The 27,514-nt window shown below is 33.3% G+C and overlaps 1 protein-coding gene across 1 annotated transcript; it reads right to left on the bottom strand.

Moving 5' to 3' along the window:
* Nucleotides 1–1,601: 1,601 nt before the first annotated feature.
* Nucleotides 1,602–17,174, bottom strand: LOC113557376. The gene is made up of 4 exons (XM_026962857.1): nt 16,954–17,174; nt 6,653–6,735; nt 5,211–5,472; nt 1,602–3,308 (listed from the first exon to the last, which is right to left on the bottom strand). The coding sequence occupies exons 1-4, from the start codon at nt 16,967–16,969 to the stop codon at nt 1,705–1,707; spliced, it is 1,965 nt and encodes a 654-aa protein (XP_026818658.1). The 5' UTR covers nt 16,970–17,174; the 3' UTR covers nt 1,602–1,704.
* Nucleotides 17,175–27,514: the final 10,340 nt, after the last annotated feature.

Here is a 27,514-nt window from a genome sequence, read left to right as displayed (position 1 = left end):
ACTCTATTTCTAAATAAAATGTGGCTATTTGTGTCTGATTCAAAATTTATATCATAAAATAATCATCTAACTAAGAAAGCTAGAAAAACATATTTTGTATAGAAAAATTGTTTAAACGTGTGTAGCCGTTTCAACTTAATGATTTGATGGGTTGTTTTGTATTTGAGTGTGTATAATAACAAATTGATTTGAAAAAAATATATATATTTATTTATAAAAGTATAGCATAAATGTTATAATAATAGATAATTATATAATATTATTGTTATAGTCGCGATATATATATATATATATCATACACATGTGTTATTATTATATGACATACATATTTACATGATATTCACGACTAATTTGATTACGTTTATTTTTCTATGTTCTTTGCATGACATTTAGGTCCACACAACTGCAGAATGCATTACACGTGTTTACAAACACTATACATTTATAAATATAATTTATATTATTATTATTATAATGGTTTAGACTTATAGTTCTCTTAAAACACAATATTATATTATATTGATACATAAATATATTATACTCGCGTATTATATAATGTATTATAAATTATTATCACGGTAATAATAATGATAATAATCATAATAACTAAAAGCTGGTATTGTTGTATACATAATATATTGTTTTAAACGCCATAAAATAATATATATATATAAATATAATATCTTTAAGACTAATGTTATACATAAATATAATATTTACAAAGACAAGAAAAAAAATAATATACATTACATAATATGATGATAATAATATGTATAATATTATAATACGTTATATATTATAATATTATTGTCGTGTTAAGAATAAAATAATATGTTATTTCGGCGACTCGCGTTGGCTGTAGGTACGAATAGGTTATCGTGTACATGGTGATGATGTTTAATACTCTCGCATTGATAATAATATCGTGTTATATCGGTATAATATTATGCAGTTCGCGATTATAATTATTAAAATCGTTTATTATTATTTTATAGTCGAACTGCGGGCACGTTGTCGTTTCGCGGAGCCGCCGCCGCCTCGTTCGTAAAAAAAAACATTGGAAACAATACTTTTATAATATACAATTATATAATATTAATACGGTTATATATCATCTAATTCGAGCATTGCTCGTACGTCATTCGTCATACTGCTTACTACAGTAGATGTGCTTAAGAATAAATAAAATAATTTAAACAGACGTTTCGCGTCGTCTATTCACTATGTAAACGTCTGCCCTGCGCAGGGAATAGTATAATATTATTATTACGCCGTGATCTGCGCATCGCGTGTGTAAAATGTGAAAATATTATCGTTTACAGGTACGCCTGTATACGCAATATTATTATGTTTATTATAATATAATTATAATATATTAATTATGAACAGGTAAAAATCGTAAAAATGCATAGTAATCGCGCACGATGGGCGATTAGTCATTTGTCTTTGGCGGTGTGCGTAAAAAAACGTTATCGTCACAATATACTGTTTGTGTTATAAATATTGTATAAAATGTTAAACTATTGTTAAACGCCACGGAATCGGTGCGCTTCGTACGAAAAAAATCGGAACCGAATTCGTCGACAAAACGTACTTGTCTCCGTTTCGGGGGTGTTTGCGAAGAAGGATTTTTTTTTTTGAGGGGGGGGGTTTATAAAAAAAAAATAGTCATTTCAGAAACTCTGGTGAGACGGGGCAGTCCTACTACGAACTGGCCATCTTGACGAATTCGGCAGCTTCGAACGCGGCGCCGTGCATGTACGGGCCCTGTGCGGACGGCGGTGCACCGCACGACATCGCTTTGGCGTTGTTCATGGATCGCACCCGCAAGAACAGGAACGTGACCACCAGACAGGCGACCACCAACACGGACAGGAGCATGGCCAGACCGGCGACGAACGATGGGACGCTGATGCACACGCTGTCCGACGACAGCCCGGACCGGGTGGACACGACCACCGTGTCGCCGTTACCGCCGTTACCGCCGTTCGTGCCGTTGCCGCCGTTGGGCACGTTCAACGCGAAGTTCACGTCACCCGGCGCCACCACCTGTATGACGCGGCTGGTGTTGACGTCCAGTTCGGGGTCGCCGGTGGACCGACGGTGGTGCCTGTGTGGCTTGTTGGCGCCGCCGTCCATGTCGACGGACCGCGGACGGCCGCCCAGCGACACCAAGTTCATGTGCTGTTGCTGTTGTTGGTCGTCACCGCCGACGGTGCCCTGTCGCTTGACGGTGGCATACGACGACCCGTGGCCGGGCAACGGTGGCGGCGGCAGGTTCAGACCGTCGTCGTCGTTGTGACCGTCCCGGCGGTCGTCGCCAGCGATCACCGCGTCTGAGTCCTTCTGCTGCTGTTGCGACGGTTTCGGGCTGCTAGCCGACGGAGGCGCGGCGTTCGGCAACACTATTTCCGGTTTGAGCTCGGAGTACGCGCCGGCCGGTCCGGAAGGGTGTCTGGGGTCCGGATACGCGGGGTAGTCGGCCAACAGGTTGGGCGGTGGTGGTGGCGGTCCGTATTCGTTGGGGTGCACGGAGTTGAGACCCGCGTAATCGCCGCCGCCGTTTGCTTCGGCCGCGTGCGGTGGCAGAGCGTAGTCACCGGGGCACTTGGGTTCGGGGCAGTGGTATCGGCACACTTGGATGACGCACTGGAAGTGCACATTCATCGAGTCTGGGAATTTGAACGCCTGGAAGTACGTGAACGACACGACGGACGCGGACGGCCCGAAGTTCTTGATCTTCTGGAACTTGTACATGATCTTGGGCCGGATGACGCAGCCGTTGTGGTCGACCAGCTGTATGGGCGTCCGCTTGCCGTCGTGGGCCACGCAGTTGCGCACCAACATGTCGAACTTGTTTTCCTCGTCCTTGATGGCCAACACCATGGTCATGGTTTGACCGATTTTCACTATGCCCGACACCTCGGACGCCCACGGTCCCTTGCCCACCTGGATCTGCATCCAGCACTGCAGGTTGTCGCCGAGGAAGTTGGCAGTGACCGCGTGCAGCATGTCCACCTGGAACGGCTGGAACGTGACCGCTTTCTCGTAGAAATCGTACCACGTGCACCGCAACTTGCGAGCCTGGTCCCACACTTCCTGCACGTACGGGTCGTACTGGATGATGATGGTGTTCTCCACGTAACTGCCACTAGGCGTTTGCCCGTAACCGGATACGGCACCGCCGCCGCCGCCGCCAGTGCCTCCAGAAGACGTCATGCCACAGCTGTTCAATAGTATTTCGAACGTGGCGCTCAGGTGACCGGTGCCGGGTTTCACGTGCACGCAGTGCGGATCGCTGTAATAACCTGCGAAAATATAACGTTTTGATTAACGCGTGTTTATTATTGTCATCATCATCGTCAAAGTTATATAGATAGGTCGATATCACGAAGTAGCTATAAAATTTTATACGAATTTAGTATAATATTTATACAACGTTGGTATAGTCATATATATATATTATTATATTTAATGCGCGGTCTAAGGTTTTTTTCTATGCTTCGCTATCGCTTCTCGCGAAAAAGACAACAGTTTCTTCTCGATAAAATATTTGGGGGGGGGGGGTAGTTGCCATCTGTTTCCCCAGAATACACCTGTCCACGCTGTAAAGCTGTGGTCGTACCAAAAGACTGCGGGTGATTTATACAAAAGATATTTAACAAAATAATACCGGAAAACAGCTGCTGTTTAAATTTAGAATTATATATTCTCGTAGCATATATAATAACCATATTTTCGCCGGTTTTTAATTTTGTATATATTAATGTATGTATAATGTATACGTATTACGTATGATACGTAGTGCACGTGAGATGTGGAGTAAACGATTTCTTTTTTGACAAAATATAACTGGCACCGCGGGAAGTCTCTCAGCGTCATGTATTTACGTTAATAAGCTGTACAAAACCACTTTGGAAAAACATAATATATTATACATATTATAATATAATAATACGGTATGTACATACACGGACCGATAATTACGATTTACAAGCTGTAGCAGTCAATTAGAGTAAAAACAACAACGAAAAAAAAATACCAACAATAACAGCAGTGCGACTTTCAGTGTGTATAGTAGTTGTACGCGTGTATATGCGATAGAGAGTGGCTCCGCGAGAAGTTTCATAAATATTAATTAAAAATACATATACGCGGGCATTTAGTGGGTCAGCGGTGTGCTTAGATGTATATGTATAGGGGCTCTAAATACGGGTCAACCGAGAGATGACGTGTACGGCGGCGTTCGTGTAACAAAAATATGAAAAACTATTATAGTAGTATGTACCATTTTATTTATTTGTTTTTTCGTTACGTATTTAACTGCATTATTCTAATATTATAATATATAGTAAAAATATTAAAATACATTATACTATGGTGTGATTGTGGTTATTGTGTTCAATTGTAGGGCCGCAGCGCCTCGCCCAGTGCAGCTAAATATATTATTTTTCGGTGCTGCACAATATCATCAGTCCGTCACGGAATATTATAATAGCGTTTCCACCTATCAATAACTTTTTTACTATATTTCATTTTTATGAAATATGATTATGAGAAATTATTAAGTACTTATTTTTATAAAATTGTATGTAATCATTTTTTAGGTTTACTCAAATTTTAAATTAATAAATAGAAAAATTATTGTTTTTGTATTTTTTTTTAACAGAATCGATACAACTGAAATTAATTTTTATATTTAAAAAAATGAATTTTGCCTATATGGAGTATTATAATCAGGTAGATATGTGTAATTATAATGGACCTACGATATACAATAACGACGGTTTTTAGTCCTGTAGAAGTAATCACCGTGGTAAAAATTGGTTTCTGAGTCCGTTGAGTAACCGAAAAGTGTGTTTATTTAATGGCGATAATTAATAATTATGTAATTACTAGTTACTACTAATAGAATTATGATATATAATATATATATTTATGTTTACTTGTGAAAATAAAATCGTTTACTCCATCGGCATTACTATAAAATATTACATATTAACCCACAAAGACATATTACACATTAATTTTCGGAGTGGAAACATTTTAGAGGATATTACGATGTTTTTATAATCTTTCGTAAGCTCCGTTTCAGTCCATTTCACGTCCAACACGTCTTCCTCTCCCCCTCTCCTACTCACACGCGCACGACCACTATCAACCAACCCGGAATTCGAGCAAACGCGTACTTATAATACACAAATACGCACCTTTGGAGAATATTACTCCGTAAAACGGCCGGTCGAATTCAATGTTCACTCGCATGTGCGTCTTCTCGCACTGTACTTGTAAGTGTTTGATTTTGACGGCGTCTGGCACGGCTTGTAGAGGCCACGTGTCGTCGTGCGGTCCCTGTAGCGGACCGCCAGACGATAGCGGAAGTCCGACATCGTAACCGCCACCGGATCTGTGTTCGAGCGGTAGCGCCGCCGCGTTGTTCTCCGGTCCCAAGTTACCGTCGCCACTGGTGCTCTGCAGTCAAAACGATTATCGGTTATTATTATACTATGATAATGTGTAGGGATCTTTTTATATTGGTCGTTATAAAAAAGAGGCAATTTTTTTAGAAAATCGTTGGGTTTTTAAAACATTTTACTATCATGTAGTGTTTATCTGTTTAATGTCACGCGCTTTAATATTATATCGTGTTTTTAACAGTTTATATTATTATTTAGTCGTACCGCAACCCGTATCCGAAATTACGCAATAGACGACTTATTCGACTTTACGTCCAAAAACTCGGCTGTAATAGTTTAATGTATATACATATGTAATTTCATTATTATTTTGTTTAATTACGAGCCACTGGTAGTTTAACTATTATTTATACGTATTCGCGTGTATTTTTCAACATATTTATAGGTAATGTGTCAAGATAATAGTGATGATTTGTGTCTCGCGGTAAAATGCTAATCATGATATATTATTAGGAAGGTTAGTGCACCGACTGGCATACGATGATTTGAATATAGAAATGCATATTATTATGTATATACCTATATGATAATTACGAGTAATGCTTAGCGTGTTCTCGTGAATTGATTAAACTGAACAGCATCATAAGAGTGTACACTTATATTATATAGATTACCATATTACTGTAATATATTTTTTCTTATAATATCATATTATGAAATAAATATTTAAAAGTGAGTTTGAGGTTTTTCTTAAAGCGAATAGTTTAACACGAATAAGAAAAAAAAATGTGTTGGTATGTAAATTTAAAATTACTCCGTCTAATTTATTATTATATAACATAAAAACTTATATCGTTTTTTTTTCCTCAATACAGTTAATTTATACGGAGTAACTATACCACAACGCAACACTACATTTGGTTAAAAAAAAAAAAAGAATTCATCGCACGCGAATTAAGCATACCTATATGAAATGTGTTTGATTTTAAATTGTTTATATATAATATATTATTGTAATCATAAATCACTATTTAATATTTTTAGTGTCGTGAAAATATTGAAAACGATTAAAACGTGTAAGTAATATTATTAATGTTTAATGAAACGCGGACGTCGATATAAAAACACAATATTGAATGATATATTATGCAGGTGTCTGCAGGATTCGAGGGATCTATAAAGCACGTCATATACGAAAATAAATCGATATGATTGTAATTTTATAATATACTCACGTGTAAAAACAGCAGTGCTCCGTAGAACACGATGTACACTTGGTGCCTCAGGCATCTCTTCATAGTGAACCCGGCGGTATGATCTGAAAACAATCGAATGATATTACATTAAAAAAAACTATGAATATTAAATGTTATTATAATGCCCAATATCCAAACGGGGCCGCGTTTCCATGTTACCGGCCCCGCGCGAGTACAACGTACGAATTATCATATACGATATTATTATGATTTATAATATTGGGACTGGGAGACCGGATCTCGAACGTTTTCGGGGTGAAGGTCGTCTGCGCGCGGCATCCGGAACGATCGGAATCGGACGCGCCGGAGGCGGGGCAAAACGGCGTTTGGAAAACGTAAATATAATATGTATCTGGAACACGCGGGCCGCTAGAGGCGCTCGAGTCGACCAAGCCCGCGAAAGTAAGGCGCTTTCACTGTCTTCGGGATGTGGGTGGGCGGGCGGACGGGCGGGTATATATATATATATTTATATACACGTATATACCCACCTATAATGTACCTCTCGTTGTATATGTGTATACGGCGCGTATATATAGTTGTGCGTCCGTTGCAATTGCACTTTCAAATATTTTACGTCTTCGGAACGCTAATTAGAGAGAGAGACTGTTCGTGTATATAATAATAATAAAAATGTGCGTTAGAACCGTACACAGTCTTCCCTTATAATAATATTCTAGTCGTTATATTATTATGGGCCTTTCTACAAATAATTGTTTTCGCGTTTATTTCGAGATTTTTTTCCCAGCGACGGTGTTTACCGTGTGTTAAGATAATACTCCTGATAATATCGTTGTCGTAAACGACGGCTGCTCAGTTACCCCCCTCACTCCTCCGAATAAAGCGAATTATATCGAGCGTTGACGACCGATGAAAACACTGCTAACTCCTGACTGAGAACTTCATATATGATGGCTAAAAAGACAGCAGTAGTTATATATTTGACAACGATATTATGTTTCGAGATGGCTTATATAGATGATTAAGCACCTATGCGAACGACCAGAGCGGTAATAATTCCAGGAAGTGGCTAAGCAACTCCTCCCCCTAGTTAAATTGGACCCGAGAAGAACGAATAACACAATAAACGTACTGCAGTCTGCAGATGTGGCCGCGTGGATAATAAGGCACGTCGTCGTAAAAAAAAAAACTCCGCAATATTTAATATCATGAACGTCTTCCGAGTAACACGATATTACTGTGTACGGGGGGGGGGACAATTTTTTGCAATCCGTTAAATTTGTTAATGGACGTGCGTACACAAAATCGTGACCGAAACGTATGGCGCCTGAGGTTCTCCCGAGTCTTCGTCCTACCGACCGTCATTAGGCATATTCGAACGATTGTTGTGGAATCGGGCGGGCCGACGATCATAACGATTAATATAATATGAGTAATAATATTATTATTAACAATAATAGTAATTTATTGGTCGACTCCAACGCGGCGCGTACAGTGCAGAATATTCGCGTCGCCACGTCTATAAACACACCTATTATATGGACTCGCGTGGGGAGGTAAAATAAATTAATATATTATATTAATAAGAATAAAAAAAAAAAAATAGAAACAATGGTCCATGGGAGAAAATACACACGTTGAAAATAGAAAGAAACACCGATCCGAAGGTTTCGATTAGAACCGGTTTAAATCAGATATATGATGCGTGTGTGTGTGTGCATAAATATATGTATCGAATTACTTTCAATGTTCGTGTAAAAAGGACCTGTTCTCCAAGATCAAGATCAATGAACCGCGTGCACGCCTATAAATATGGGTCAGTAGGATGTAAATATTTATTCCGCCGCACCCTTCACAAGGTCAAAACCGTTTCGTCGATCCCTCACACGACGGTGGTGTTCATATTATATACGTACTGCGTAGACAATTTATTAATTTTTTATATTGCTATTGGAATCGTCGCAGCAAATACATAATGTATGGCGCTTAGTCCCCCGCGAACAAAATATATTGAATAACGCGTGAACGACAAAAGCGAGTAATACAACAAAATAATATGTTCACCATGTATTATAATAATAATATTATAATAGAGGCAGCTATAGAGTGTTACGATACATCGGTATTGTCTTATTTTTCTCCTTTGTGACGGAAAATAATAGTTTATTTCGATCGATTATTTCATATGATGGCTGTACGCGAATATGCGAATTAACGATATCTATAAAAAATTCGTTCGTTCTGTAGTTCTTTTATATCTATGTTTATTAGGTGAATGTGTAACGAGACGGAATACAGTTTGTTTTTAAGGTAATTATTACACATTATATCGATTACGTTATATAGTGTAAGTAAAACGAGATGTTGTAAGATACAAACTTATGTGGGGTATGCCTACAAATACTAATAATATTTGTCGCGAGAAAACGATGGACTTACGTCGTAGAAAATCTATACGATTAGGTTTAATCTGGATTCGAGAGTATGAGGAGACGTTGTGAGTACACGACATTGATAAATATAAACAAGATAAAAAAATGTCTCCTTGCATTTAGATGACGGATAGTGTATAAAACACGGTCTTATAACGCATTATCGTAACTAAATTCACTGATGGCTCAATACCGCTCGTCTTTATACGTACTACGTACCACACCACTAATATTATGTATGATCCGCTAAAAGGATATTAATGAAAAATGACAACGTAAACCAAAATCGTATTACTTAAATTTGTATTTATTATTTTTTATATTTATGATAATCAAATGTCGTCAGCTTATCGATGTGTTGCCAATGTCAATTTATTAATTATTTGTATACATCACATTAAACTAAACTCACTATATATTGTTAATTTAATCAATTACAAATCGTACATACTTAATGTGTTAGAAACAGCTTAATACTCCGTTCAAATAATAAGATAAAGCAAAACGAATACCACGTGTATAATATACCCGCCATAATATTCTACGTGGGCACTTCGGGTATAGCAGACAGCCATCCGACTTTACGTCGACCAGTGACCACCCGGACAAGTCATACGACCACCGACCGGCAAATATTTTCCGCCCAACGCATTCAGTCGAATATAAGTATACCTATAGTTCTTTCCCATCATAGCCCATAGGTATAGATGAGGTTTCAACCCGCAAGCGTACGCTTTCACGGACTCGATATAACATGCATTCGGTGTGAACATCGTTTCGGCAAAACGGAAACGGATGAGATTAATACACACACACACACACACACATCATTGCCGACGTGTTTAAGTATATTTGAATGTATGCGTATGTATGCTTGCACGTGTGTATGTGTGTGTGCGAAAAGATGCTCGTCCGTGTTTACTTTCTAATTCTTAACCGTATGGACGTGACTGGACGGACGGGAGATTAAACTCGGCTCGTTAATTTTCAATTACACGCACGCTATTAAATTTGGCGCGAGTGATATTCGGGGCGTAGACGAAGACGACGATATCCTGAAAACGAATGATTCTCGGCGCTGGGGATGAAGGCCGGTTCCGGTAGATGTGTATTTGCAAACTGCAACGGACATGCCGCGTCGGCTCGAAAATATCGAAACGGAAAAAGACATCATAAAATATAAATATGCGGTCATACAGCAGTGTTCAATTTTACGAAAGGATTACATACTCTACTCAGTGACGTGTGTATATGATATTCTTATAAGGTGCTACTCCAGTGACACGTAAACACTGTAATAATGTGCGTAAGTGATATAGGCGCAATCAGAGAACGCATTTTGATTATTTTTATACTTTACAACGATTTGAAGTATTTTTCGCATATACCGCGTTGATTTTAACGTTATGTTTTTGGCGATTTTTAAATATGATATTTGCAAATTATTGTTTACAAATATAATATTATTGTATTTGTTTGAAGCGAAAAATACAGACGAGAATGCGTCCGCACGGCTTTCGACTTTCTGATACTAATATCGTATTGTTTTCATGCAACTACGCGATGACGTGCATACGTTATTAACTATAATACAATATAATACACACGAGCACGTATAATAGCGGTAATGTTCGACACATAATTCAACACATAATTCAACACATCCGGATTGTTGGTGCCGTTCGAAAAACCGCGGGTGGACATCGACAGACCACAGTTTCATAACACGCGACATTGTTGAATAAAAATCACACTTTCTCTTTCGGGGTTTTTTTTTTATTCTATCATCACTTGAAATATTAATTTGGCGATAATAATTGCGGCGACGACGACAGCGATGACGACGCCATGTGCATGCACAATGAGTGCGCCCGGCGGACAATGGAAGGACGTCCGTCGCAACAAAATCCGTTCGAAACGTCTCGGTCGCATTATTCTCCGCAGCGATGAGTGGATTATTATACATTATTATATACGTCATGATGCCGACTGGTGGTGGCTAATTTTTCCGGCGTGCAAATTACTCAATTATTTTTATTATTTTACTTTTATTCTTTCAAAATCGGTCTTGAACGATAACAATCGTTTTTTCGCCACACACGCAGTTCAGTAACATTATAAAATATTTAATTTGCAAGTGTATATACTATGTGGTTTATGCTACATTTATATGCACGTGGACGGTTATGTGAAGCTTCTGCGGGTATAATCTATCTATATTTATTTGGTTATTGAATTGAGACACGTTTGATCGATACACAGTGGTGTTGGGTTGCACATGGTCAAAACGGTCTGAAGCCCGCAAACGGATATGCTACCGACGATGGGGACCCGGGGTCAGGTTTCAGATCGAACTAAACCCGTTAGAGTTAGGTTTAAAAAACAAAAAAAGAAACGAAAATGCCGCCGTTTCGTGACTGGCCGTGAGTGTGACTTGTGTACGGTATGCGTCTTGCGGAAAAAAAGAAAACTGTATGTAAGGCCGTAATTAAATGTCAGATATCACTTGTCAAGAGAAGGAATAAAACACACTCGTAATTATCGTGACTCTCGACGATAACGAGACCGACTGCTGTGTGCCTGCGTGTGTCTAACGAAAGGACCAGTTTTCACGTGAAATATGCGACCGGTGACAAATTCATATCTGAACATGTATATAAAACATACCTATGTACGGTACATGTCTTATAGTCTATCAAAAACGTCGTAATAAGAAGGAATATGTAAATCGCGATCACTTTCTCTGTTGTAATACGCCGTAAACGTCGTGTAAATCTCACTGTCAAATATGTTCACTATGAGTATAGCATCAAGTAGATGTATATTTTTGGTCGATTTCTTAAAAAAATATCAATATCATGAAAAAATATTGTTGGTCATTTTGAAATTTCTCCCATTTTAGTCAAGCACTATGTTTATTCAATATCGATGACGTTACAAGTTATAAGTGTTTCATACAATCATACATATACATAGATACCTACTGGTACGCGCTATAGTTATTATATAGAGCGTACTCACAGCAATGTGTTTATATCATAGACATAATAAAAACATACACTGATGCATTCTAAAATTTCCAATTATAAATTTCCATCGATATGTAATATGTAAACTTACAAAATACAATTTTTGTAAGACACATGTTATATAGGTACCTAAGTCGCGTTCATATATGATATATATGTGATGCACACACCAGTAATATGGTGCAGAAGTGAAATTCAGTACAAGTCAAAAAACAACATTTACTCAACCGAGAATCCGGATTCGGATACACCACGTTCGCCTAAAGCAATACACGACCGTATTCACGATCAAATCGCACTTTGCAGCAGAAAAGCGCTAAATTACGTTTTTAAAATTTTTTTTAGATTTTTCGTCATTTAAATTTTTAGTTTAGGGCTATTGTTGTACACGAACACAAGCTACAGCATTAGTAAGTATAGAAAGTATTAGCCGTGCCATTTTGCCAGTTGTACATTTTTATTACAGAAGCATATAACACACACGTGGTATGTGTGTCAGCAATGGATGCAGAGAAAGTGCAGACGTTGTTTGAATGAATAGCTGTATGTGTGTATCTGTGTGCGTATGTGTGCAGATGTGCATGTGTGTGTGAGTTTAACAGAAATTCTGTAATGGATCGTCAATCTTCTTTACTATTATTCCGATGGAAACATCGCTTTGGGAGACCGGTTCGCTATAATAGGATGCGCGTGAATTCGACACGAGACAATATCGTCAATAACATTAATGTGACAGAAATTGGATCGAAGAGCAATTTTCTTCGACGACCTTGAATGGTATTAAGAGCGAAAGTAGTATTTTCCAAAAAAAACTAATCGTTTTATTGTTGCTCGATAATTGTTAAAGAAAATATAATATCCATGTTCAAAATATCATCGGTTGTATTATCTGGAAAACATAACAGTCCTCTAGCTCGTTTAAGTCTGCGCACGAAACGTGCTCAAGTTTAATAAATAAAAACACGCTTCTTAATTTTTCTAGTGTGTAAGTACAATCGAAAGACATTTAAAAACATTAGATATGAAATGATTGATTAATGTGTCGCTATAGATACTTTTAATCAAATCGTGATTCAGCGTGTACGATAGATATTTTTCATACACAGAACAGCGTGTCAATATACAAGTAGGTAAGTGTAGGTTTATTGTGTATTTCATTACCGTCGGTTTTCATTTAATCGTATGATTTCCAATATGATTGATGTAAGTACTTTTTAAATCTTACCATAATATATCAAGTGGGTTTGAGTCATATTAATTAATAATAAAATTGAACAATGAAAATTCACACCGTAAGTGATAAATAGTAAATGGTGCAGTAGTTTGCCACCAAATATATTATATAATGTTGTAAATTGCCGCCGATATTATAACTGGGGGTAGCAAAACCTAACGGCCCGGTTGTTATAATTATATCTATTCTAACTTATTATATATTATTAACGGGATTTACTCATACTTGATATTTTTTATGATATTTTATATTTCGCACTATTAAAACACCTACACTATAAATAATATAAATATATTATATTTAGGCGCATTGCAAATCAATATTGTCCATTGCCTTACTATTATGTGACGAATGTATAAAAAGAACAAAACCGATGTATCAATAATGCTGGTTTTATTTTTAACCAATAATAGGAAGCTGCATGTAGGTGTCTCCTAAAAACGGAGTCGACAAATTTACAAACAGTACAAACACGAATTTGGAACCAAATTTGAAACGATGATAATATCATTATGCTAATGTCAACTCGGGAATGAACACATAATTTTTGTATAAACAATATTAAATAGGTGCCTACGTGTAGTTGTTGGTAATCTTTATCACTAGCTCGCGGACGGTTCGCCCGTTGCTTTCTATACGATATTATTATAAAGCATACACTCGACGTGGGCTGTTCGCCGACCAATTATAATGGTCCGCAGATTCCGATATACATGTATGTGTACACAATAATATGTATGTACGAACACGTTTACTCGTTTGTACGTCGAATAGGTGCGGACGGTGCAGCGGTAGATGTGTGCCAAATTTCACACCTTTGCGACTCTTGTCCCGCGGAGCGCCGTACACGCGCATGCGCGTCGCGTATCCGCGCATGGCCGTTTGCCGACGTAGGCACCTCGTCCGCGATAACTATATTATATTATCATTTATCGTAAACCCATTATATAGTACGTCTTATTAATAATAATATTATTACGACTGCCGCCACCGCCGCGGACGTTGGCGAACGGCTCTCTGCAGAAGCGATGCCGACTCGTATTAACCTAATTTTTCAGACGTTCGTCGTATATAAGGGGAAACTGGTCGTCGCGTACACGCCGGGGAACTGGTTTGCGCGCGGGCCCCCTAATCTCGCGTTCGCGTATCATATTGGCTGTAGGGCCTGACCGTGACCCACTCGCCGGACGAAAGTTGCACCCGCCGGCCGGCACTTGCCCCGTCCGCGGTGCGCTGCGAGTGTGCTGCACGCCGTCGGTGTACGTGCGTGTGAGCTGTGTGCTTGGGGGGGTGGTACCTTGGGCGAGATGACGCGACCTTGCGGAGAGCACCAACGGAAATATGCGTTTACACCGTACCGTGTGTACATTATAATATTATGTATAATATGTCCTCTTGAGAGGTAATAATATTTAAAATGATAATAATAATAATAAAGAAATTACAGTCAAAAAATCTCAAGCCAATAAAATATTTTTACATTTATTTTTAACGAACTACTATATTTTATTGGTTAAACCTGTTCTAAACCTGTTTAAATACGTCTTCAAATAAGATGCAGACGGGGGTAGCGAAACTTGTTTGTAAATAAGGCACTGAATATTACACGCGTATATATAGGAAGACGGAAGGATTCCGACGAGAAGGGTTGGGAAAGTTGCGGTATTATCCAATGTTTTTGATGAAGCAATGTCCACATATTTATTAATATTATTATTACGGTTTATGTGATAAATTTATTCAAAAAACACAATGTTAGCAAATTTGAATTCAAATTTCTGTACGGTCAACGATTTGAACGACTTGAAATGTTTTAGGCACCCATTGCAATCAATCAGACAAATTTGAAATTATTAAATTATTTCTCTAAAAGATGCGATTATTTCAAATTTACTTATTATTATCTGAGTCTTATTGTATTTTCATAGTAACCAAAGGTTGTATGAAAACTATTATTTTATTCTATTAAAGTTCTTATCATTTAACCACTGTATAAGTCTTATTATATGTTATAATTTATTCAAATTTAAAATTTAAACACCTTTTTTTGATTAAAAGAAATCGATTTATAGATATTTTAACTACTTAAAAATCAATTAAATCTACTTATTGTAATTATAGTTAATACATTTTGCGTGTTATTAATAGGTAACTAATAATGTAAACAATAAATTAAAACAATAATCATGCCTACAAAGAGAATTTAAACAAATCATTAATTAATTACAAGTTAATAATCTCTGAAAACATTAAATTGGTATACATTTATTACTCCTGTTTAGTCTATACGTTGATATCTAAATGTATTATGTAATAATAATATTAATTGTTCTTTAATCTTTTAGGAATAACTTGTATTTTAAGCCGGTTACTATTTAACGGGTATATACAGTTTTACATAATTTAATTTGACCGCGACTGTAGTTGTTGATAACACGTATGGCTTACAGACATAATTTTTTGTTAAAACATAGGAGACTATAGTTCATATTATTATTATAATACGTATTATTGCGATATACTCCACTAGTCATAAGATGTCACAGAAAGAAAAAACCACCAAGGTCGCCTGAATGTATTTTTTGGCCACTGTTTACCGCGGTTCAGTGACTCTGAAAGTAAATGTCTTTTAAACCTGCATATTTACATTGCACATATTATGCACAATGGTTAAAAGTGTGTAGGTATTTGCTATTTATTCGAAAACCATTATTCAATTCTGACGATGGGGTCACGGCTCGTGACGGGCGATAGTTCGATGGTTCTAAACCAATGGAAATGGGCGAAAAGAAATAAAAAACGGAGAAGATATTATAGTATTGTACACATCATATAGTACGATTGTTTCGGGCACGTTTAGTATTGTAACAGTCGATTTGAACGTATTTCTAAACGCTTGACCTTGGGCGGCAGTCCTTTCTCCGAAGAATGTACGTTTATTCCGACGAAGAAAGTATCCATATTTTATGTGCATCCATACCCATAATTATTAAACTACGCGAACACGCGCCGACCGGACGATGTTCGTCACGGGCCGGTACTTCACGATAGTAACCGGAGGGGTGAATAAATTTTGGACTTTCTTAGCGTTTACAAAAGTCTTTTGTTCCGTTAATTCTCATTGTGCGCGTCTGCCCACTGTTTGCAGACTTTTCGTTTTACTTTCAATTGAAGGACGGCGAAAAGAAAAGAATATTATAACAACAACTTAAAAATAAACGGTTTTACTGCGCGTCGTTAGACAATGCCACCTGCTGTTTGTGTTTAATATTGACGTTTAATAAGCCGAAGGCGAACGTGTGCGTGTATATACTAGACAATAACGATACCCCGTAGTGGTGAGTACTTATTGCTGTTGCAGACGAGGGAAATTAGATAGATGCTAATAATCAATAGTATAATTATTATGTTGTTATATAATATCGAGCCATTAGAATATTATAACTATTGTATCACACAAACATTATTCTCAATTATTTTGTATAGTTCTTATATAAATATATATATATTATGGTCGATAAATCTAAGATAGAACGCGATACTAAATATTATTGTTTGACGTTAAGAAAGTTTGTCTTTAAAATTTAAACATAACTGATAATATATAATTTCTTATTTACTCACCAAATTTTACGACCATGTATGTATAATAACTGTATCCAGCTGGACTGTCACTATGAAAAAAACCGGAATCGCGTTGTTTGGACGTTTATATTACGTTAAATAAAAATTTTTTTCAACAATTTTTTATGTGCGTTTAGTATATTCTTATACTTTGCACCGCGTGGACACTGTCGCGAACGAGTGTAAAATTGTACTGTCCGATGTTCGCGCTGAAGACACTACTATAATACTGACCCAGTGTCAATCGGCCGGCGCGATACAAGTCTAGCCGGCGACGACCGACTTTCTCTTCGGTCCCGCTTCCGTTCTCCCGTCCTCCCTCTCTTCCGGTCCGTCAATCGTCCTCCACGAAGTCCGAAGCCCCCACCGCCGCACAAAACTCCACCACCACTCGTGGTGCAGTGCATATATTAATATTAATAATAATATAGTAATACGCACCTGGAGTAGCAGCTGCTGTCACGAAACTTTCTACCGTCACCTTGAAAGGGAGAACCGGCGGTGTCGTGTCGTGGGCGGTGCAGACCCGGTGCAGTGCGAGCTGGGCGGATGTACGCGCGCTCGTTCGCATCACGTAACACACACGCACCACGTGGATCGGGTGGTGGCGAAGGACATTGCCGCGGTAGAGGAGATGCTCTGTCCGGGTTCTTTGTACGCTAATAGTAACCGCGTGGTTGCGCAACCCGGCCCGGTAATCCCGGAATTCGTTTACGCGAGACCGGCGACGGGGTTCGAATACACCAGCCATTTTTAATATAGTTGTATATATTATATTTCATTTTACAGGATGATTCACTGAACACGCACATCCCCATTTTTTCGCTTGATAATGAATTTATTCAAATTATGATTTTTAGAATTTTTGAACGTATTCAAAAACCATATTTTCAAATTCTTGAGATTTTTATTGTTGTCATTTCTTACTTAAGGAGTGTCTTGTACAAGCTTATAAAAACTTTGAACAAGTGAAAAAAGATATAAAATTCATATAATGTCGAATCTAGTATATACTATACTTGAGTCATTTGTTTATAAATAATTGATATCTAAAATGGTATACATTATTGACATTTTAGTACCGAATCTATTATCACGAACCTATTATCCGTAGTACCTGCACATAGTTAAATAACTCAAAAACTAATTGTTCGAAAGTTCGTTACAAGATCACGTTGTTTTCAGATAAATGATCTACTAAGAAGTTTACTTTTTAAAAAGGGGGAAAATAAAACTTTGACTCTTCTTAAGACACTCGTTAAGTACTACAGAAAATATCAAGAATTTGAAATTTGATGACCATATAATATGGTCCTTAAGTATGCATTAAATAATTTCAAAAATCAGATTTTGAATAACTGCGTTATTGAAGAAGAAAAGGGGATGGACATTCTATTTGAATCACTCTGTATAAAATGTTTCTATTGGTACAATCATTTTAGTTTTGTTTATTATTACCGTGCATGTATGCTTATGGAACGGAGTTATGACCAACGACCCGCGAAATCCATGTTCGGGATGTGTAAGACACTCAGATATGACTCACTGGAATATATTATAATAATTATGTCATGAAATAAACGATATTGTCATCATATCGCTGCAGGAGTTATATTATATATTATATGATGCAGCGATCGATTCGTCACGTGATATCGTGGTTATACTTATATTATATGTACGCGTTTTCCCGCCAATCGTTATATCATATTATATTATATAATCACTTTATTTTGCATTATATCAACCTATGTGCGTCATCAACTGAATACAAAATTATAGTCAAACTTCACTCTTTACCTAATCAAAAATGTTTGAATTGCATTTGATCCGATATTTCTATATAACTTATAAAAATTAATTTTAATTGACATTATTGCGTGTGTCGTTTGATTTAGTACCTAATCTAGAAATAAATGTATAATGTGAGGAGAACCATTATTTATTTATATTTGTTAGTAAATAGATCTTATAGATTGATCCGAACGAGTGCAATACAACTATTAAATTGTTCTGTTCCAAAAACAAATTCTACAAAAATAAGTGCATTTTGACCTTTCCTAAATCGATCAACCCAACTGAGTCTCGGTACAAATCAGTTATTGATTTACTCAATATTTTTAAGATTAATTTAAACTTAAAAGTTCTATTTTCGTGTCAACAAAAAGATAAATTACCTACAGAATATATTTTTATAATACACACCTGGATTGTGAATAGGATGGTGATTTTTGGGATAGTGTATATAAGTAGTAGTAAATACATGATGATAAATATGATTGCATTCGATAAACAATTTAAGTTGATTAATTGAACTGAATGTAATATACTGATTAGTATTAGGTAATAATACTTATATTTTGAAAACAATATGAGAAATTTATTGATTTTACAATTATCTAGATTACTTAAATTATTCCTTTAACACAGTCATATATTATAGAAACTTATTATAACAGTAATAAAATGTACTAAAATTCTTTTATATTATGTAACCATTTATAAAAAAATCAATAACAATTTTAACAATTAATAATAATTTACTTAATGAAGAAAACATAAATTGTTGTCATCAATAACTTGTATTGTAGATTTCACTATTTTTCTCACTGCTTTGGTAGTTTTCCCCTATGTTTTCTGATTTTACTGAGAAAATAAAAAATTGACCTCTTTATAAAATCATCTATAGCTGTATAAAAAATTGTTCTAATGGAGAACTTCTAGAAAAAATTAATGATAAACAAAAAGAAAAATCAAATCATCGTAACATCAATACATTACTTGCTTCACTCAAAGTGTAATAGTAATATTTTAGTGTAATATTTTTTAATGGCATCATTTTATTTTATTAAAATAATACAATGCACCTACCTACTTATATATTATTTATGAATCAATTAAAAAACATCGTAGCTCATTATTGCATGCCTTAATTATAATGATATTCTACACTTTTTTAAATTAGCAGGTCTAATTGTTTAAAAAAAAAAAAATACATATTTTTGAACCGTTAGATGTACTAATATAAGTCAATATAATCATAAAAGGTATATGAATTTAATGAAATATAAATTTATAGTCTTATATCTTAGGCATGTTAAACTTAAACTATCAATTGCACTATGCGGACTGGCCAAAAAACTTATAAATATTTATATATAAAATAAAACATTTTATACAAAGTTATTAAAATTAGATATACATTAGGTATAAGATATTTATATGAAATATACATCTCTATAATATACTCTTAGTTGTGACATGAAATGAAAATTGTATTTTTGTTTTTTTATTTTTCACTTAATTATTATCCAGTGATTCTGAAGGTTGCATTCATAAGTGTTAATATTATCAAATAACTTTTATAGTTTTTATGATAATTTATTTACGCTTGAATGTAAAAGTTTATGTATTGTTTAATTGTACTAATAACGTGATAACTTGTAATACACATATTATATTACAATTAATAATATTAATTTATTTGTACAATAATATTTTGATTTAAAAATATAAATTTTTTGTCCAAATTACAATTTTAATATGCATGTTAAAAAATTATAATCGTTTACCGATGAGCATTACGATACTTGTATGCCTATCATTAATTCTGTGTTGTGTGTAGTGTGTTCATAGTTATTCATAGTCCATGACGGTATCGCAGTATCACACTATGTCAAAAATTATCGTTTTATCTGAGTTTACCCACGTTATTAAACAATCATCACTATGATTTAAAATATAGACCCTAAATATTATTGTCGATTAATTTGAATTCATTTTATGTTTAAAATTTCGTAAGGAAATGAGCAAAACGAATCAATATATAAAATAGCATTGTAATATATAATGTAAATTGCATATTATACCCATATTATTTTTTCTGTATAATATATGTACAATGTACATAGATCATGATGTGTATTATTAAATTGATAATGTACATTTAGAAATTAATAACAATTTCGCGGTATAATCATGTCAAAATCTTGTTGACACAAAAATATAATATACATCAAGGCCAAAGAGTTTCATTCATGTTCGGGAAATAATAATTTTACAAGGTACAAGCATTATTGTAATATATATTATATTCTGTCAACAATATACCTACTTATAATGTGGCGTAATGACGTTTTTTACACGACAATAGCGAAAACTGAGTATAAAGTTAATTATATATTATAATCTATAAATATAGTACAGCGGATGTTTTTCAATAAGAATACGATGTTCGTTAAGTAAATTCATTTGAAAAATTTGTTATTTTCTCGTCGTCCCATTTACTAATTTAACAATTTCTTCTCGTGGTATTTGTAACATTTATAGAACAATAGTTTTCCGTTAATGATTTAATATAATAGCAATATTATGTTACTTTTTTTATAGCAATGATTACAATAATTCCAACGAGTAAATAAATCACAAAACAATGAAATTAAATACGAGTAATAATGAATAAATGTACAATTTATATTATTTTTATTAAGCTTTAAAAACTGGCTTCTTTTGGAATCCGATTTTGGGGAGCATCTTAAAACTCAAATATAAAAATTATATAATATTTCTAGTGAATAACTTATTCAAAAATTTTAAATGATATGTAAGTGGTAGAAAATCACAAATTAAAATAATTATTACAAAGATGTCTATTTATTATAAGATGTCCAAATTTGATAGCAATATAATAATATTATATTTCTTTACAAATATTGTAAAATGAAAATTAACTATATTTATGAATATCTGTATCCTGCAAGCTACATACTGTGTGGAATTGACTATTGTCATTTGCCTATAACTAATATAAAAACAGTAGACTATATAGTAGTTTAAATAAAGACATAAGTATGCCTATAACTTACTCGAGTTGTAAAAATTCGAATTAATTGTCTATCTTTATGGGAAGTTGTCGAAACTCTAGGCATATAAAATATTCAAATATGTATAATATTATAATAATATATACACCATTCACACTAGTACCTACTACTTATACATCACCTGGATATTCGCAATCCAATCGTGCAGATATTATTATAACGGTTTATTCAAATAAAGTCAATTATAATCACTATTAAATGTAAATACATTGTAACGCCTAGTTTTTTTTTTTGCCGTACCTATGCATATTGTTTGAATCCGTCAAGTGCTTTCAGGAAGAGACGTGCCCTTTCGCATATATACAAATACATTCTACATTCAATTCGAAGACGACAAAGATGATTCGACCTAATCAGTATTTTAAATTTAAACGTATATCGTCGGCGCCTATGACTAATATAAAATTATATGCTCAAATGGCTAATAATCTATGTACAGCGATTGTTAGAACATTTTAAAATCTATACTTTGAACGGGACGTGTATTAAACCACGGTTATCATATACAATAAAATTATCTGCATAATTGAAAAAAAATTGTTCTATTATTATTATTATTATTTTAAAATACTTAAACGGGTTGCATTTAATTTGTAATAAACCAATAATTATATATTATAATGCAGATATTGTATATTTTTAAATGCAATACCTAATAGTGAGTATATGTAATATATGTCATATTAAATTATGCTACGGTGTGTGTTTAAGTATAGTTTAGCACACTTTGAATATCTACTGTCCTTTTATTTTTCAATCCGGAGAAAAATTATTGTTATTATATTATATTTGATTAAATTAATGGTCTAGTAAAACTATAAAAATGTACAAAATCTTGAAATATATAAAAATATGGAAAATCTATTTGTATATACAGAATTATTAAGTCATAAAACACATTTTAGTACCTATAAACTAGGTATGCATCAATAACATTTATTTTCTTGTACCTATTTAGTAAAATTAACTATATTTATTGTACATAAATGGATAATTTAGTTAATTAAACAAAATAAAAATTATACAAATAAAATGAAAATGCAATCAACTATTTATAAACACACGATTCCGGAGATACACATTAAGTACTAAAGAGATACTGTAATAAAATTCGAATTAAACTATATTGTTACAGCTCAAATCAACAATTATTATTTTCCTATTTAATAAATGTCATAAAAGTAATTACAATAATCAGCTGTTTTTAAAATGAGTGAAACAGACACGTTTTTACGATACGAAATTATGGAACACACAAATAAAATAAATAAATCTATAAGTTGCGTATGATCATTTCGTATATGTCATTTGGAATCGTTGATCAGGTTTAACACATATATAATCATATTATTGATACACGTTAGCAAGATCCACGATTTCTTAATAACTGTGTCAAAAGAAAAGAAAATGTCGGTTTCTAATTTTTTAATTTATCTTATAACATTGTATTTTGTATTCATATTATTTACGCGCTGATTCCTCGTATGACTTCAGAATTACTTAATCTTAATAAGACTCGGAGCAATTACTTTGAAAAATGGAAACTAAATTTAATTCGTTTACCTTATTGGAATTTGTATTTAATGTTTTTAATAAAAACTAGGTACTAAAAAAATATGTTTAATTTCTTACGATTTATTAGTACAAGAATGCAACTATTTTCAAAAGTATTTAAAACGAAAATAGCGCTAAAAATATGATAACCTAACTTAACTTCACTAAAAAATTTGATAAGATAATATAACTATAAGATCATCATTGGTCACCGAAGAGTTTAGTTAAGCATATTATACTGAAGAGATTTTTAGTATTTCTATTATATTGTTTGTATTCAGAGTTATTATCGCATTTGAGGAAGCTACTAATAAGAAATGATAATATATATATCAATAACTAAACAGCTTCTGTTATTTAAAAAAGTGACTAAAAAATAATAAAAAAATAAAACAATTTTCTAAAATCAATCAAAACATAATTCTTTATTATATATTATAATATATGTATTAAAAATAAATAAAATAGGTATGTATCGAAAAATATATAGATTAAGGTAATTCATAGAGATAGTTGTATTCAATTGTTTGCTATTAAAATATAGTGCAATATATATGATATCTATTGATACATTATAGACTTGTACTATTCCCTTAATCAATAAGTATGTAAATACTCATAGACACCGTGTATCAATATAATTTAATAGAATATTATTGTTAATACTTAAAATTCAATGAAACACAATATATCTATATGACTGATGCTGTATAGGTATACAAATAAAATTAGAAGTAGGAAATTTAAATACAGCGATGACTTTCACGTAGGGCTGGATGAAATCATGTCAACCATTATACAATCTCTAAAGACATACACAGATAATAATATATACAAAACCTACAAAAATCTGAGAATTGAATGCTTTGATCATCACTTGTATTTTTATTCGTGATCATAAAAAATACCAATACGTATATTCTGATAATAAAACGTGTTTAAAACACTTAATTATTGTAGTCTATAAATTATTATAAATACCTAAGTTTATACTCGCGAGCGTAAAACTTGGAATGTAAAAAAAAAAAAAAATAGAAGAAGTAATTATGCATATAATAGAAAATTTTAATAACACCTATTACAGAAACAAATTATAAATTATGTATATAATATATTTGAATATCTTATATTGTATTAATTATCGATTTTTGAGAATAAGAAAAAGAAAAACGATATTTTATTGTCAACCTCTAAAATTAAAGAACAAATTCTAATTTCTAATACGTACAAACTAGAGTTAACTGTAGAGTACATTACATTACAAACAATGATTATTTTACTGTAAAAATTATACTTATACACAATAGTACGTTGAGTGCATAGGAATGTATTTAAAAATATAAAATTAAAAATTAAATAATAAATAAGACTTATAATAAGACTCAAAATAAACAATTTCGCGATTTAATTTTCTTCATGATGTTTACTTGTTATTATTTTATAATCTCGTCGAATATCGATTATACAGTATTTTTATAATAACAGGGATTTATTTTAATTCTACGTTTAACACGAAACCAATGTATTAAGACGAAACGTTTTTGATCCATAGTAAAGCACTTTTAGTTTTCAAATCGAGTTTTATCTGCAGTTATTAGTTTTATAATTTACTCAGCAATAGTGGATATCACCATCTACAGTGTTGTAGAAAAAATGCTTATAGAATAACGTTTTCGAATATTCATCACATGTTTTAGTGAAAAGAAAAACTAAAAATTCTTTATTGGTTTCCATTTGAAAAAACCAAAGATTGTATACAGGACACTGTATCCTTAAATAGTATTAAAACTTTCAAGAATTTGAAAATATGAACTCAAAGTACGAAATCCTAAAAATTAAAAATATTAATAACTACATTAAGGAAAAAAATAGGGTGTGCTTATGGTACAATTACGTTGTATTGAAGTAAAAATCAAAATATTGACAAACCTTGGAATATTATAATACATATATTATCATGCAGTGTACTACAGTGTACTGCATAGTGTTATAGTATGTATAACGTGATCAATACGATGGTCGATAAAAAAACCCTATGGTCTCTTATTATATTGTGTGTACATGCGTTCATTTAGATTTCACTTTTTCACGAACCTATGTGTTAGGCACCTATACAACAACAACTGCGGGCGTACGCATGTTTATTTTATCTAGCTGTATTATGTGTAAGGACGATGTACAAATACTAATAATAATATTACGCTAAGCGGTAAACAGTAGCATTAATAATTTATGATTATTATTATTATGTGTCGATATAATGCTATTATAATATGCGATATACGTATAGTTTATAAACGTCGTGTGTAGTGTATTTGAAACCATTGGTAATACACATAACATTGTTTATAATATAAGAAGCATAATATTTTTGTGGTTCGTCTCGCACGTACAGCGCAAGTGACAGCAAAAGTAAAGAAAAACGCAATATCATGACGTAAAACCGTTCGATATAATTTCCATCGTAATACAGCGCACATGGTCGTCGTAACTAATAATGGGAATTATCAGAAGAAAAAAAATTATTAATCACATAACGTGTAAGCGTTATGAATAATAATAATAATAATATATAAATATATATATAATATAATATTAAATTTACGTTAAAGTGATAATGCGCCAGTCATTATAATAGTCTCGCGAGAATGCATTATTATTATTTTAATACGACAACAATGGTTTTTGTGGTTTGGAAACAGTTTGGTAAAAATTAATATATATTATTATAACTGCGCTGTAACAACTTCACAGAATTTTCCCGTTAACGTGCACAAACACATATCCTCAATACATACAGTATTATATAATATTTTACTTGAGTATATACTGACTATATAAGTATATATATCACATCTATAAACTCCTTATTACTTGAATTATGTATTTTATCTATTGTGATCAATTTATTTCTCACATATCTACTGACACAGTCACACATATGATAAATATATTATATTCTTATTATAAATACGTATGAAAATTATGTACGTTTTGATGAAGCTTATAGTCTGGAGATCATACTAAATTGATTTTCATCAAATTTTTCACACATATTCTTTGAAACTTTGGAAATATTTTTTAGCTCGTACATCCTATAGGTTTCAATAAGGTAGCTCACACGTGAATTTCACTTTGGCTTATGAAAATTGAATATTTTTTGTTTGTATTATATAGAGGGTAGTTACATAAAGTTGGAGATTTTTTGACCAGGTAAATTAAGAGTAAAATTTTTATTGACGCAACTAGGTCTAAAATATTAGGAAGAATGCAGGCCCACAAATAAATATCTAATTTAATTTACTTATTTTCATGCTTCCCAAAAAACTAGAAGGATCATTTGGATTATTTTCATTTCAATAGTAACAACTGTACAAATACGGATACTTTTTTTGGTATACTAAAAATAATAAATAAGTTTTTTTGTCTATTTTTAATCACCAAAATAAAACTAAAATATTTTACGGTGACCGCCGCAATGTCATTAGTCGCTGTCGCATGCTCGAATAATATTTATTAAATAAAAATATTTTTATTAAATTATATGTATATTGCAAAATAAACTTTAATATCTTATATTTATACAATTTACTTTTAAATAATTGTTTACGTCATATTGTAAAGGATGCATCTCACATTCTTACTATCTTATGCTTAAATTATTACTAAATCAAAAAAATTTGGGGGAACTAAACTATATTTTGAGGGGGCTCTTCCTAAATTCTCCCTAGTTATGCCAATGATAATTTTCTAAAATTAACCTAGTGCTATGTATTCAATCTAAGACAAGTGGATTGCCTATTTCGGTTAAATTATTTCACAAAGCAAGTTACACCGACCACAATTTAACGATGAATTGAGTTAAGTACACTAAGACCTAGATGCTCTAATATAACGTATTTAATAGTTATTTCTTTTTTTTTTTTAGGCGAAGTCGGGTTATATAGAATATAGTTGTATAGTATATATCAATATTATAATTACGGTTTAATAGCATGTGAAACTACAATCACTGTTATTAAACATATTCATAGCATTAGAGTGTCTTCATTGAATAATAAAAAAAAAACGTATTCCAACATCTATACACCAAATATCTACAATATACGCTAAAATGTATTAAT

This window comes from Rhopalosiphum maidis, chromosome 4 (assembly GCF_003676215.2).
Source record: "Rhopalosiphum maidis isolate BTI-1 chromosome 4, ASM367621v3, whole genome shotgun sequence".
Taxonomy (NCBI): Eukaryota; Metazoa; Arthropoda; class Insecta; order Hemiptera; family Aphididae; genus Rhopalosiphum; species Rhopalosiphum maidis.
Note: the sequence above shows the minus strand (reverse complement) of the source record. Positions and strands in the feature narration are given on the sequence as shown.